This window comes from Xyrauchen texanus, chromosome 27, assembly GCF_025860055.1.
Source record: "Xyrauchen texanus isolate HMW12.3.18 chromosome 27, RBS_HiC_50CHRs, whole genome shotgun sequence".
In the NCBI taxonomy this organism is placed as follows: domain Eukaryota; kingdom Metazoa; phylum Chordata; class Actinopteri; order Cypriniformes; family Catostomidae; genus Xyrauchen; species Xyrauchen texanus.
In genome coordinates this window covers 1,419,632-1,434,564 of record NC_068302.1, presented here as the reverse complement: position 1 = coordinate 1,434,564, position 14,933 = coordinate 1,419,632, and the positions used below count along the sequence as shown (strand labels likewise).

The 14,933-nt window shown below is 41.5% G+C and overlaps 1 protein-coding gene across 7 annotated transcripts in view; it reads right to left on the bottom strand.

Annotated features, from left to right (window-relative positions):
- Window positions 1–14,933, bottom strand: part of LOC127620631 (serine/threonine-protein kinase WNK2-like) — a 156,073-nt gene that overhangs the window by 96,146 nt on the left and 44,994 nt on the right. For all 7 annotated transcript variants that reach the window (XM_052093815.1, XM_052093814.1, XM_052093816.1 and 4 more), the window contains 3 exons: window positions 5,570–5,742; window positions 4,910–5,130; window positions 4,034–4,191 (listed from right to left, as the gene is read on the bottom strand). In XM_052093815.1, the coding sequence (XP_051949775.1) occupies window positions 4,034–4,191; window positions 4,910–5,130; window positions 5,570–5,742 (552 nt within the window). The remainder of the gene's footprint in view (window positions 1–4,033; window positions 4,192–4,909; window positions 5,131–5,569; window positions 5,743–14,933) is intronic.

The following is a 14,933-nucleotide window of genomic DNA, read 5'->3' as shown; positions in this document are numbered from 1 at the left end:
CACCAGACATACGTTGGAATCAGAGAAGACTAGAGACGCCAACTGTCATGCAAAAAAATGGTTCGGCATTGTGAAGTCTTCCATTCTTTCTAAAAAAAAAAGACATCTAAAACCGGCAGAATTTATTCAGACGATATATTCCTCCCATAAAGGAAGGTATAGGGAACACATTATTAAGCACAACCTTCCAGAGAGCCTCCTGGTAAGGCCAATGAGACCAATGAATAATGTGATATTTGCAGAGGAGAGCTGGGCAAAAAGGGAAGAACCAGCACCTAAAAAAGGCAGATACATCAACGTATTATTCTGCTCCAAAAAAAGATCCAAAACCCAAAACAAAAGTAACACAAAATAAGGATGAAAAACCAGTCTGGAACCTGCCAAAAGTCAGGAAACTATGTGATATGAGTTCTTCTGAAAAAGTAATTTAATAGTAATATAATAATTAAATTACCATAATTTTTCTTTACTTAATAGATATGTAAAAAATTCTGTTATTTATAAATCATTTGCAGGTCAGGCTTCTGTGGACATGTCTAGAGATAGAACTTGTTGTGTCAGTATTAAAATCTGATGACAACTGAACATCCAACACATTGAGACATGCAGACTTTGTATCACTATGGCCCCATGAACGTTTAAATGGCAAGGTTTGCAGACAATGTACAAACTTTTTTATATTCCTGTAACTCAAACAGTTGAGCAAGGCACTTGCAATGCCGGAATCATGGGTTTGATTCCCAGGGAATGCATAAGCTTGATCAAATGTATACCTTGAATGCAATGTAAGTCGCTTTGGATAAAGGCATCTGCCAAATGCATAAATGTAAATGTTTATACTGTGGGAGTCATTTAGAGCTAGCCTAAACTAGAGCAACAATGAAAGCATCATCTTGCAATAGAATATATCATCCACATTTCAATGCTTAAGGCCATAGAATGTTACATTTGGGCAGTGCTGAATAACCATGGTAAGGCTGGGCATCTTCTCATATTGAATCACTATGTCACTGGTGTAATTCTGCATGGAACACAACAGCAGGTGGCTCGAAAGTGTTTGTCAAATGTCTGTCCAAGTGCTACACTAAACTACAGTAACTGTGAAGAACTTCAACAGCTTTTGGAATACACTTCAATGTGCTTCATTACAATGAACATGTTTTTACAGGTGAATTTTGATTCTTATGATGGGGCAATATCCTTTGTCAATATCAGCAACAGTCACTGGAAATTTGTAGTAAGCTTCCAGTGCACAACAATACAAAAACAATACAAAAACAGCAGCAAGACATAGATAATAATACAAAATAAAAATAATTATACACATACGTACATACAAAAAATCAAAGACACACACATACATACATACACATACAGTACATAGTGCAATTCAGTGCTGTTTAGAATGGTGAGAGGGGGCGGGGGGTCAATGTTGGGGTGTTCCTCCTAAAGTCCTCTATCATCTCCACCATTTTGAGCGTGTTCAGCTCCAGGTTGTTTTGACTGCACCAGTTAGCCAGCCATTCAACCTCCTTTCTGTTTGCAGACTCATCATCATCTTGGATGTGAAATTCCCCTGTCTTACTAGCTGCTGCCTGTCTGTTAGAAAGCTGGTGATCCACTGACAGATAGACGTGGGAACAGAGAGTTGGTGTAAATTATTCTAGAGTATAGCTGGGATGATGGTGTTGAAAGCCGAACTGAACTCCACAAAAAGGATCCTTGCATATGTCCCAGGTAAAATGTAATGGGATCTAGAAAGGGTCCAGCAATGTCCTTCAGGAGGGCCAGCAACAGTCTCTCAAATTATTTCACGACCACAGACGTCAGGGCGATGGGTCTGTAGTCATTAAGTCCTGTGATTTTTGGTTTCTTTGGGTAATGATTGAGGGTTTGAAGCTGCATAGGACTTCACACTGCTCCAGTGATCTATTGAAGATCTGTGTGAAAATGGGGGCCAGCTGGTCAGCACAGGATCAAGGACACACTGGTGAAACGCCATCTGGGCCTGAAGCTTTCCTAGTCTTTTGTTTCTGAAAGACCCGGCTCACATCATCTTCACAGATCTTAAGAGTAGGTTGAGTAGCAAGAAGGGGGAGAAGGGGGTTGCAGGAGGTGTTGGTGTTTGTGTGAAGTGAAGGTCAGAGCTGGTGTGGGGTGTAAAATTGGGCCTTTCAAATCTACAGGAGAACACATTCAGGTCGTCAGCCAGTTGTTGGTCTACCACAGGGTTGGGGGTAGGACTCCTGTAATTTGTGAGTTGTTTCATGCTACTCCACACTGACGCAAGGTCGTTAGCTGAAAACTCGTTTATCAGCTTTCCAAAGTGTCTACTTTTAGCTGCTCTGATGTCCTTATTCAGTGTGTTCATGGCCTGATTGTACAAGATTTTATCCCCACCTCTGTAAGCATCCTCTTTTGTCTGACAAAGCTGCCTGAGTTCTGCTGTAAACCACGGTTTGTTGTTGTTGAACTTTATAAGTCCTAGTAGGAATGCACATATCCTCACAGAAACTGATGTCTGGTGTCTGTGAGCTCATCCAGATTGATGTCTGCAGCCTCAAAAACACTCCAATCAGTGCAGTCAAAACAGGCTTGTAAGTCCGGCTCCGCTTCATTTGTCAATCTCTTTACAGTCCTTACTACTGGCTTGGTTGAGCCAGACAGTGAACAGAGAGTTCCAAATCTGCTCTAGGGACAGAGCCATATGCATTCTTTATTGATGTGTAGAAATGATCCAGTATATTTCTGTCTCTGGTGGGGCATGTAATGTGCTGTTTGTATTTGGGAGTTCATGTGTGAGATTTGCCTTGGTAAAATCCCCAAGAATATTAATGAGTCCGTTGTTCTGTGTCTGATTTGATCAGTCAGCTGTTGCAGCACTGTGTTTTTCTGAGGCCTTTTGCATTAATACCTCAAGAAATTCAATTTCAAAGCTCCGGACAGAAATTGCTGAGATTGCTCTCTACCTCAGGTAATGTGATGATAAAATGTATACTTTTTTCACACAACAGCAATGAAATATGCACTCAAATTGTACATTTCTACCCTTTTTTTGGAATACTGTGCTGTTTGTGGACTACAAGAACTTCCAAGAAGCAGGGGGAGAGGAGCAGCAGCAATTGACTGGGTACATTTCAGGGTGTTAATGTGACAGTGTTTAAAGCTCAGGACTGGTAACCATAAGGTTGCTGGTTCAAAGTCGCATAATCAGTGAGCTATAAGCCATTGCCATTCTGCTCTTAAGCTAGACAAATAACCTATAGTTGCTGCAATGGGACTGTTCCTCCAGTAAATGTACAATAACTGGTGTTAGATAAAAGCATCTACTTTTGATTACTTGGGGGGGGGGTCCCTTGTTTTTCTACTTTGTTTGTTTCAGATTCAGTGTGATAGCTGTGAACACTGGTTCATGACTATTGCCTGAAATCATATAGTGTCCCAGATAAACAATCTACATTGTATTGTGTCCTGTGTGTGCTACAATAGTAAATAAACATAGAACAGGACAAGAGGAATATTTCTGAAAAAAGGTGCTAATTATTTTAAATTAATAATAATATTTTGTTTTCTCCTAAAGTAGATTTATTGGAGATTTGGTTTATAATTATGTTTTTTTTCTATTTAACAAAATATTTATTATTTTTGTTTAAAAAAAACATATACTGTACTTTCAGATGTTCTTTCATTATTTTCTTTTTTCTTTTCACAACTACTGAAAAAAAGTCATTTTGGATTTGAACAATAACTGTGATGTCTCTTTTTTTGCCAGCCCTATTCACTATATTCAACCTTCTTGTTATAATAATGTTTTGCAGTTGGTTTCATGTCTCTAGGTCAAACAGTCATTGAGTTTAATGAATTAGAATATTACAAACATTTACATTACTGTATTTATTTGAAAACATATAGAATGTAAATTCCACAAACAGAGCCTTTTGTCATGAAAACAATATTTTTATAAAAGTGGCCACAAAATCCTGACAAATACAAGAGAGTTTCAAAACCCCTAACTAGTGCAGGTTTGACTTACACTGGTGACTTTGCGGTAGATCTGAGCTGCGTTCTGGCACTCTGAGTATGGATATTCAGACGTGGCCATCTCCAACATGCACATGCCAAAGGCGTAGACGTCAACAGACTCATCATAATGCTCTTCATACATCTCTGGAGCCATGAACTCTGGGGTACCTGCATTTATAAGCACATAGACACATGACAGGAACTTCACATATAAGCCTATAAAGAAAAACAAATATTTTCTATATTCCTTTAACTTTGGTTCCTGACTTGAACCCGCTTGAATCGCTCACTCTCTTTAGAATTTTTTCTCCAAGCAAATACATTTCTTGTAATAGTCTGTTTTAGTCTGTGGCAATATTCATAACAGTAAACATACACAGTTTTAATAAGGCATGTGACAGTCACATGAAGTCCTCTTTGCAACCTGAACACAATGTTGAATCTTTGTGACACCTGCACTAAAAAAAGCTATATGGAGCGAAACAAATCTAATATATTCAATAATTATATGCAAAAAAGACATCTGTGTAGCATGTTTACATAGAAAAATAATTGAAAAACAGATGTGCGCAGTAATGCGCAAACAAGTTACGGTAAAATTTGTATGTAATATTTTATATTAAATAAATGTAGCGTATATTACACATTAAATATATAAAGATACTGTATATGCTGAATTCTGCAGAATGGATTTAAACATGGTAAAATGTGCTAAACAGAGCTTACACACTTAATGAAAAATATCCTGTATAATTAATCATGTCAGGTTTGGAGGATGTGTCGAATTTTGTGAATCATGGGCGTTACAATTCCACACACATATGCAGAACTTCCTGCAAAGAATTGCGGGCGGAATTCGTGACTAAAATCAGACTTAGTATCTCACCAATGACGCTCTTGGCAAAGGAAGCTCTTTTGAGCGTAGCCAGACCCAGATCTCCGATCTTGACGCTGCCAGTGGGGCCCGTGATGAAGATGTTGTCACACTTCAGGTCGCGGTGGATGATGGGAGGTGCGCGTGTGTGCAGGAAGTGCAGGCCTTTAAGAATCTGACGACACCAGCTCCGCAAAACCTTGGGTTTCATCACCTTAAAGCGCTTCAGATAACTAAAGAGAAAAAACAACGATTGTTAATGTTGAAACAGACATTAATAGCAGTTATTCAAGTACATTTACTCTCAAAGCAATGCAAGATCATGCTTGTATACTTGCAAAATGCAATTTAAAATGATATTTCCAGTCATTCAAGATTACTGGATAAGGATTTGTAAAAATCGTTTTGACATTGGCATGATTTTATTTGAATGCTTTATTCTTTTCATGAAGAACACTAACAATCACTATTAAGCTATACTTTTACGATTTGTGAACCAGTTTGACCAATTCAGTGGAACAAACCTCAAAAGAACAATTTGCTCACAAACCAGACATCAGGCTTGTTGTGATAGCTGACTCTACCAGGAAAACACCATTTTATAATCTCCAGGTTTTCCATGATTGTGGGAATTCTGACCTAAATCTAGATGGTTTGTAGTAATGATCTCACGTTTTCAGAGTGCCTGATGTCATGAGCTCTGTCACCAGTACGATGCATTTCTTCCCTTTCAGCGGCAACTCCCAGAAGTCATAGAAGCGCACAATGTTTGGGTGCTGAAGCCCCTTTAACATCTCGGCCTCCTCTTTAAACCGCTGCCGCTCCACTTTAGACAGTTTACGGTCCTGACAGACAGAGAGAGAAATATACAATATTGAAATCACTTCAATCTTCCCTTCTGTGTGTCTTTCTACTGATGAAATGATAAAGAGTATATGTAGGCAGTTGTGTCACAGAAAAACGGTTGCCTGTCAACATGTCTGGGAATTCTGCATTTTGGTAGTCAAATATAAAAAAAAAAACTAATTAAAAAAAAATGTGTATTGTAACATGATGGACTTTTTGCAGAGATTGTATTAAACAACATTGTTCAGTCATTTCCCAAATGTACCACAATTTAAAACATTGACGATATTTCCAAATGCTGTCCATTATTTTGACAGGTATGGCTGTGAGAAAAAGGTTTTGAAGCAAAACTAACATGATATTTTCCACACAAAGAAATGATGTATCTATTAATGTAGTTATCAATAACACAATAATGTTATATTACTTTTAAAAGTAACACTAACCCACTCTGAATTCAAAGGAATCATTCTTGATTTGTGTTTTTTAAAAACTCTGTTAAAGCGTAAGTGTACTTACTGGCATCCTCAAACAGAATTGCAAAAAACAAACAAAAAACAACATTATTTTCAAACTGCTTTCCCGAATACTACCTTTGTCTGCCATTGGTTGACAAACAGATAGTCCCATCTCAAACTCTCACCATTGGTTGAGCCAATGTTGCTGTGTCAGGCTGGTGGGGATCCTCAAACAAACAGAGCAATGTTTTGAAAGCACCAGAGTTTCACTTTTCAGGGAAATCAAGTTACAAATGTCTTTCTAATAGTTGACTGCTTAAGTTGGATTTTTAGTGATTAACATTTGTTTTATTGATTCACACATCAAACAAAAAACCCAAAACATATATACACAGAATTAACATTTAACCCCCACTACCACCGCTCCCAATCCCCAACCCCACCCTCATCAAACACCCCTGTGGTCACACATGAGCATGCACACACACACACAATATATATATATATATATATATATATATATATATATATATATATATATATATATATATATATATATAAAATAATCACACAAATGAATAACTACACCTTTCTCTCCACTGCCCCACTCCAAGAGCCCTCCAAGAAAGCCAAGTATTTGCACCATTTCCCAACAAACAAATCCAAATTCCCCAGTCTTCTAGATGACCCTTCTTCGAAAGCTGCCACCCTCCCCATCTCTGAGCACCACTCCTGAAATGGGGGCGTTCCAACCGACTTCCATCCCCTTAAAACTATTTGTCTGGCGATCATGACACTGGTTAGGACCCAATTTATTATGAACTTATCCGCTATATTAAGGACCGCCCCATCGCCGAAAATACTGGAGCAAAATGAAATTTGAGTACCCGATACATCCCAAATAAAACTCTGAATCTTCGACCAAAATTCTTGGATCTGTGTTCCCATCTTCTGATTGACATCGCCAGCAGGTGGGTGTGACTTTGAGACCAAGCCTATATAATCTAGAGGGGGTCCAATAGAATCAATGTAAAACCTTAAACTGCATAAGACACACCCTTACATCTCTAGATGCAGACTTTATGTTTTTAAAATCCTAACCCACACCCCCTCCTCCCATAATCTCTTGACAGAAGTTAAAGCCCCATCCCCCTGACTCTGAATTAGCAGGGAGTAATACACTGATGCCTCATGACCTTTGTATTTGAACTTTCTTAAAATAAATTACATACATCAGCTTTAACATGTAGTCTGTGTTTTGCCAAGTCTAAGTTGTTGAAGTCCTAAACATGGACTAGGACCAAAAGTATACTAAAAAAAACATACATATTAGCAGGGTTAATTCTTAAAATGTAAGCTACTCTCTAATTAGTCATTTTTAATAACAAAACATTTTCATATAAGCTATATCAAGACAATATTAAATGTACATGAACAGCTGGAATGGCATATGTATACGTATCATTCCTACAATTAGGTCACTTTTTGGCTTTGTGTTTTGGCCCATTGTGGTTGCCAGTTTGTTACTATGCTGTTGCTAAGTTGTTTTAACTGTGTTTCAGCACATTGCTAGAGATCACCTTGATAACTGCATAGCATGCCCTAGCAACCATCCAGAAAACCCTAGTTACCACATACTGTAGCATAAATGTGCTACAAAGCAAATATAACACTTTAGCAACCACCAGAAAATTTGAATGAAGAATTTCTTCATAAATTATAAAAATAAATATTGTTGGACATTTTCAGAGTGCTGGTAATTATTCATACACATCATATCTTGTTTAAATGTGATTGACTTTTATATGAACAGGTCTGCTGGAAAGACAGGAGACTGATTGCACATAACTTCATTTTCACATTCACAGTTTTCATAATGTTTAAGCCTAAACTTGAATAAAGTTTTACTAAAATGTAATTAGTCAAAAAAAAATTCACATGAGCAGTTTCTTGTCTTCCCCAGTGGAGACACACAACGAAACACGCAATCTGGTGCATGTTTCAAACTCCCGTTAAAAATGCTCACGCAAAGACACATTCTAACTTGCGTCTGGCATAAAGATTGGCTCGCAGTGGTAGACCTGAAGGACGCGTACTTCCACTTCTCTATCTTGTTTCGACACCGACCCTTCCTACGGTTTGCGTTAGACAGCCAGGCATATCAGTACAAAGTCCTCCCCTTCAGCATATCCCTGTCCTCTCGCATCTTCAAGAAGGTCGCAGAGGCAGACACTCTGGAACTCCCTAACGGAGGCTCCCCTCAGGACAGACACGCTGGCACATAGCTGGCCCTGGGGGCTGCGCAAGTACGCATTCCCCCCAGTCAGCCTACTTGCACGGGTGCAGTGCAAGGTCAGGGAGGACGAGGAACAAGTCACTCTGGTGGCCCCCTACTAGCCCACACGGACTTGGTTCTCAGATTTCAAGCTCCTGGTAACAGCCCCTCCCTGGCGAATTCCCCTGAGGAAGGACCTTCTTTCTCAGGGACGGGGCACCCTCTGGCATCCGTGCCCAGACCTCTGGAACCTCCACGTCTGGCCCCTGGATGGGATGCGGAAGATCTAAGTGGCCTACCACCTACTGTCGTAGACACGATCAACCAAGCCAGAGCTCCCTCTACAAGGCAACTTTATCCCCTAAAATGGCACTTGTTCCCGAATTGGTGTTTTTCCCCGTTCTGAAGACCCGCAGAGGTGCGCAGTTGGGTCAGTGCTCTCATTTCTGAAGGAGAGGCTGGAGGGGAGGCTGTCCCCCTCCACCATGAAGGTGTATGTAGCCAATATTGCGGCCCACCACGACGCAGTAGACGGCAAGTCCTTGGGTAAGCACGACTTGATTATCAGGTTCCTTACAGGCACCCGGAGGTTGAACCCTCCCCGGCCAAGCCTGTTCCCCTCCAGTGATCTCTCAGTGGTCCTCTCGGGCCTTCAGAGACCCCTTTTTGAGCCCCTATAATCAGTCAAGCTCAAAGCCCTCTCCTTGAAGACGACCAATGTGCTCGCTTCCATCAAGAAGGTTTGGGGTCCTGCCCCATGTGGCATCCTCGTGGGCACTGGCTAACGGCACCTCCCTAGCAGACATATGCAGAGCAGCGAGCTGGGCAACACCCAATGCCTTCACAAAATTTTATAATCTCAGGGTTGAGTTTGTCTTGTTCCGTGTTTTCTCAGGTCCGAGCTCGGTAACGCGGAACAACTGACCAGGTGTACCGCTTGCACCTAATGTGATCACGTGCACACTTATCCCAGGAGATCCCACTAACTCGGCTCCCTGTATGACTCCTCCCTAGCCCTCTGGTCCGTGAATTCAGTGGAGCAATTCTCCGAGCAGACCCACTATGGGTACTAAAACTAATCTGTACTGGAATAGGTGCTCCACGGGAAGGCTCTTGTGTGGATTAATCCCCCTGTGTGTATTTTCCGCGGTATGGTCCCTCTATGGGTGAACCCGCGTCTCCCTTGGGCAGTCTCTGCTGTTCCCCGGTCGCTGTGTTTGTAGAAACTCCCCCCTCTCATCAAGTAGGATCTACCACCGCGCCATTCCCACATGTGGCCTGAAAACCCATGTGACGTATTCGCCACTCTTTACCTCCCCCCAGCCTGGGCAGGTGGTGGTCTCCACCGGGTCTTTTCCCCCTGAAAGAATAGGAGTTGGAAAAGAACGCCTTGTGCCTTACGCCTTCCCTGATGCGTGTGATAGCGTTAAGATGATCCCAGCCACTTTGACTCTATGCGAGAAATATAGAGAGCTTGGCACGTCGCTTTGTTCTACCCTTTGGGGTGCCAGGAACCTAAAATGTTTATAATGATTTTATGGGGCATTGGGGAAGGGTACAAGCAGTCTGACGCAGCCTGTCACATTGGCACGCAACAGCCTGCCCACAACTGCGTCAGCAGCACACGTACACGGTTCAGCGAATGATGTGATTGAATAGAGACCCCTAGAGTAGCTTCTTTGACACAACATCGAAGTGAGCGACAGACGGGGAACGTCTAGGTTAATGTTGGAACCTTCATTCCTTTATGAAGGGAACGAGACGTTGTGTCCTCCCAGCCACGACGCTGAACACTGTTATAGCCGAACCTCAATCTCAGCTCCTCAGTTCAAAACCAGAATAAACAGACGCATGATTTCCTGCCTTTATACCCATATGTCTGGGGGAGGGACATGCAAATTAGAAGACACAACGTCTTGTTCCCTCATCATGGAACAGAGGTTACAACAGTAACCTTGACATTTGTTTTGTTTTTTTGCTTGTTTATTAGGTGCTACTAGTTACAAATCAAAAAGGAAATGGAAAATGAACACAGGGATCTCAGAAGGTTAATGGACACTGTATCATGGCATTACGGGCTGGACAATAAATCAAGGGGCACACAAAAAACCTCCACTATCAATGTTAAATTGACACATGTCCCACAAATAAATACAGGCAGATTGTAAGACTTAACTCAATTTCATGAAAGACATTTTTTTATTTGATTACTTATCACTTACTTTTGTCAGAGATGTTGGACGTGCAGCTCTGGGGACATTAAGAAATTAAAAGAGTGCAAAAATTTTAAATTATTTTAATCATTTAAAATCTGACTGTTAGGCCCACAGCAGTGAGTAACATTATACATATAATGATTTTTTTTACTGGCCTGTGCCTCAAATTTTTAATGGCCCTGCCATAATTTTCACTGGCACCAGCAGTGGAGGATATTATGTGTTTTCGGTCACCCGTTTAGCCATGTGTAGTGTTTTCACACACTGGATCAATAATTTAGTCACTGAGTTAAAGATTTGATTATGGGCTGAATGCAATAAACATATGAATCCCTGAGAGAGACTTGCTACTAAATTGGTAGTGATGTGTAATATACAGTAGGAAGATATGCCTAATCTATGAATTAAGAATGTGGATATAAACATAAAATCAGACAACCCAAACAAGACCAACAACAAAAATACCCATACGTTCCAGAAATGAGACATGTAGCAGGTGTTTTATGAGGATGAAATGAAGTAGACTTTTAAATATTCATCTTCACTATGCAGCTGAACAGCTCTGATAATAATAGCCTAATAGCGGTTTTGCTTCTTTCCATATCAAACACCATTATCATGTCAAATTAAGGTCTATGTTTTGAAACATTACCTAATTAATTTAAATGAATACTTTTTGGATACTGAGAAGCTTGTGATTTCCAGACAAGTGTATAACTGGGGTAAAACAAAGTTTATTACATCTCATTCGGCGCTTCATCTCTAAAGGAGAATTAATGAGAGAAAATGTGCTTGTTTTTTTACAGTGGGAATAAATCTAGCGCTCTGTTCCTTTCCGAGAGCACATGCATGTTAAACAGACTGCACGGAGAGAGATGATGATGATGATGTGACATATGAACGGAGAAACATGGATTTTCAGTCTTATAGAAAGAAACTGTTGATTTCTTGTGTTCCAATGTGTGGATTACTAATTTTTCACCAACTAATTCACCAACATGAAAAAAACTAAAATGTGAGGATTTCAAGCACTGTGAACACAGAATGTGCAGGGGATACTTACTATGCTGCACAAGACGTTAAATCCCATTAAGAAATTCATTAAGTGGGATTTTTTCCTGCTATTTTCTACACATTGGTAATAGCTGCAGCTAAGACGCTTGGAAAAGTGCAAGGACAGCGCTAGGAGAGTGTGCTTAATGTCTGCACGATCTTGTGCCTGCGCGCGACTGTGCCATTTGATCATCTTTGTGAGATAAATCTATTCGCGCTCGCTCCTTGGTTAGAAGACTTTGTTCGCTCCTTGAAACTTTTGTGCTCTCTCGCTTGTTGTTTTCTTACACTAGTGTTATATATGCAGCACTGGCCCGAATCTCTCTCACACTGCCCCCGGGCCATCAGGTAGTCCTTATTTTCGAGCCCTGCAATTGTAATAGGCTTGTTAAAAAGACATTATATAAATTACAACTTGTACTGCGAAATTAAAAGTCACAAATTGTTTTAACGCTGGGTTCTTGGAGTGGAAGTGAGGAGACGCAGAAGTGAATACCTTTCAATATTTTAATAATTTACGCTGGAGTGGAACAAACAAAAAAGCTCAACAAACTTAACACAACGTAACACTACAAGGACTGACCAAGGAATCAACAAATCAGGAGGGTATATATACAAACAATGACTGATGATGGAATGAAGGACAGGTGAGGAGGATTGGAAACAGATGGAAGTGATGTAGGCAGTGTCAAGTGTATCTAAAACATCATGGCTTCCCACACTTGACAAGAGAAGGAATCGACCAGACTCAGGATTTCACTCGTTCTTCAATTTATTTGACCAGTAAACAAGGAAGGTGAAAAACCTTTAAACATGCAAAATAACAAATTAAATAAAGTTCAATATTTCCAATCAAAAATACAATAAAGCACAGCAAAATACTTCAAGCAAAGGATAAGTTGGTTTAACACATCGATTAACCATTACTTCATTATTTATCACCCGAGGTAAACAGTGAAAATCAGGCATTACATTTCCTGAAAGCCAGCTCTACTTTTAGACCCATTTCTTCTCAAATTAACCTGTTATTCTAAGTTTACTCAATGTACAGCAATGTTCAGCCTCAAACTATGAATAGTTCCATTAACAATGCAAACAGACCACACATTTTGCGTGCCCATACAGGCTACTGAGATCCCATTTGCAGTCCTCAGAGACCAGTAAAGAGATGTGAGCTTACCGGTAGCCCTTTTGATCTTTTCCTTTTCCCATGAGTTCTATCCGTGATTCTTTAGCGAATTCTTCTTTCTTCCACTGTTCTTAGCTGCGTTGCAAAGCTGAACAAAACCCTCTCCCTGCTTCCATTTTCTAAAGCTTTCTGGCGTCTCCGCTAATTAATCTAATTTCGCTCACCTGCTGAAGCGCGCAGCGGAGCTGCGCACTCGTTCTCACGCGTACGTAGAAAACAAGGCCACCGCACCCACACGCAGACGCACCTCCCAGCAGCTCGCCGCAACACCTCCCACTCGATCTTTGCGCGTTGCGAGCGGAAAGATCGCACCTCTTAGGCGATCTGGTCCCCGTTGAATTGATCCTCTGCTGGAACGAGGACTACAAGGCGCCGTACGTCCTGATGCAATATAGTCCCCTGGAAATCCTTCTCCTTAGACCCGGACTCTTTAGCAAGGAGACTTGGAATCTTCACCTGAACACGCCCGCTCGGAGAGACTTTCACATGGACATCTCGGACTATGCCTTTGGAATCTGCGTTCACACTGATGACTCTTGCTAGCTTGAACTGCCCCCTTAGTGCATTCTGATCGCACAGCCAAACTATGTCTCCCTTGGCAACGTTCCTTTCGGCAGTATGCCACTTGCTGCGAATAAACAGGTTTGGACCTGCGAGCTGGCTCCAGGACTTCCAAAAGTGGCTAACTTGAACTTGCATATCTTGCAGCCTTTTGAAGGGGTAAGTAGCATAGTTGAATGCTTTGAAATCTCCACTTTGTGTAGCTCGACCAAGCAACAGGGTGTTCGGAGTGATGTATTCGATGCGGTCTTCCGGCTCTGGACTCTGGCGTCGATAGGCCTTTCGTTGGCGAGGTTGGCAGCTAGTTTAAGCACCGTCAGGAATTCAGCCAAAAGTAAGGCCTCCTCCTCTACTAAGACTTTGGAGAGCTCTTTTGGTGATCTTGACAGCAGCTTCGACAGCGCCGTTTCGGTGAGGTGAGTTGGCTGGGAGGATTTTCCATGACCAGCAAGTCCCATTCTTAGCAGCATATTCCTCAAGTGACTCTTTGCTTTGTTGTCTCAGGTAAGTGTACATATCTTCCAGGACAAGCTTTGCTCCAATAAAATTTGTACCTGGATCGGACCAGATCTTCTGAGGATGACCTCGGACAGAAGTAAACCTCTGGTAAGCAAGTAGAAAGCTCTCTGTTGTTAGCGCTCCTGCCAGTTCCACATGGATGGCTCGGCTTGACATGCAGCAAAAGAGCACTCCCCATACTTTCATACTCACTCTTTTCCTTACATCATCCTTTACTTCATACGGTCCGAACAGGTCGACAGACGTGAATTGAAACGGTGCAGCCGGGCTCGATCTCTCTTCAGGTAAATCTCCCATTATCTGCTGACATGTCTTTGCTTTTGCTTTCTTGCACAAGATGCACCTGTCAACAACTTTTCGGGCAATAATTCTCCCCCTGATGACCCATGCTTTCTTTTGCATCCGCAGCAAAGTTCCTGCCACACCATCATGTCCCTCACTATGTGCTTCTCGGGCTAGGAGGGTAGAGATCCAGGTCTGGAAAGGTAGCAGGGGAACTGCTCTCTGGTCCTCTCTGAAGGACTGGATCCTACCACCACACATCAAGAGTCCACTTCTCCGATCTTTGTAAACAACCAGTCTGTCCGTTGTTGTGTTCGGAAAGTATGCACCCTCTTGCGCCACCAGGCATAGATTCCGAACACTTCTTCCCTTTCACTAACCGTGATGACACCAGATGACTGAACTGCCTCCCACTTTTCTTTATCTCCAATCTTAGCACACAGGAACTTCTTAGCTGCTCTCCAAGTCCATGCTATCACCCCGGTCAACCGTCTTATGCTACTGAAGCGCCTTTCGATCCAACAGCTTTTGGACTACTGCCATTACCGGTGTTCTTCTGGACTTGGATTCTGTCTCCTGGACTTTGATTGGATCTTGCGCTTCCTGCTGACTTCGGGTGAGTACCGCAACAAATGTT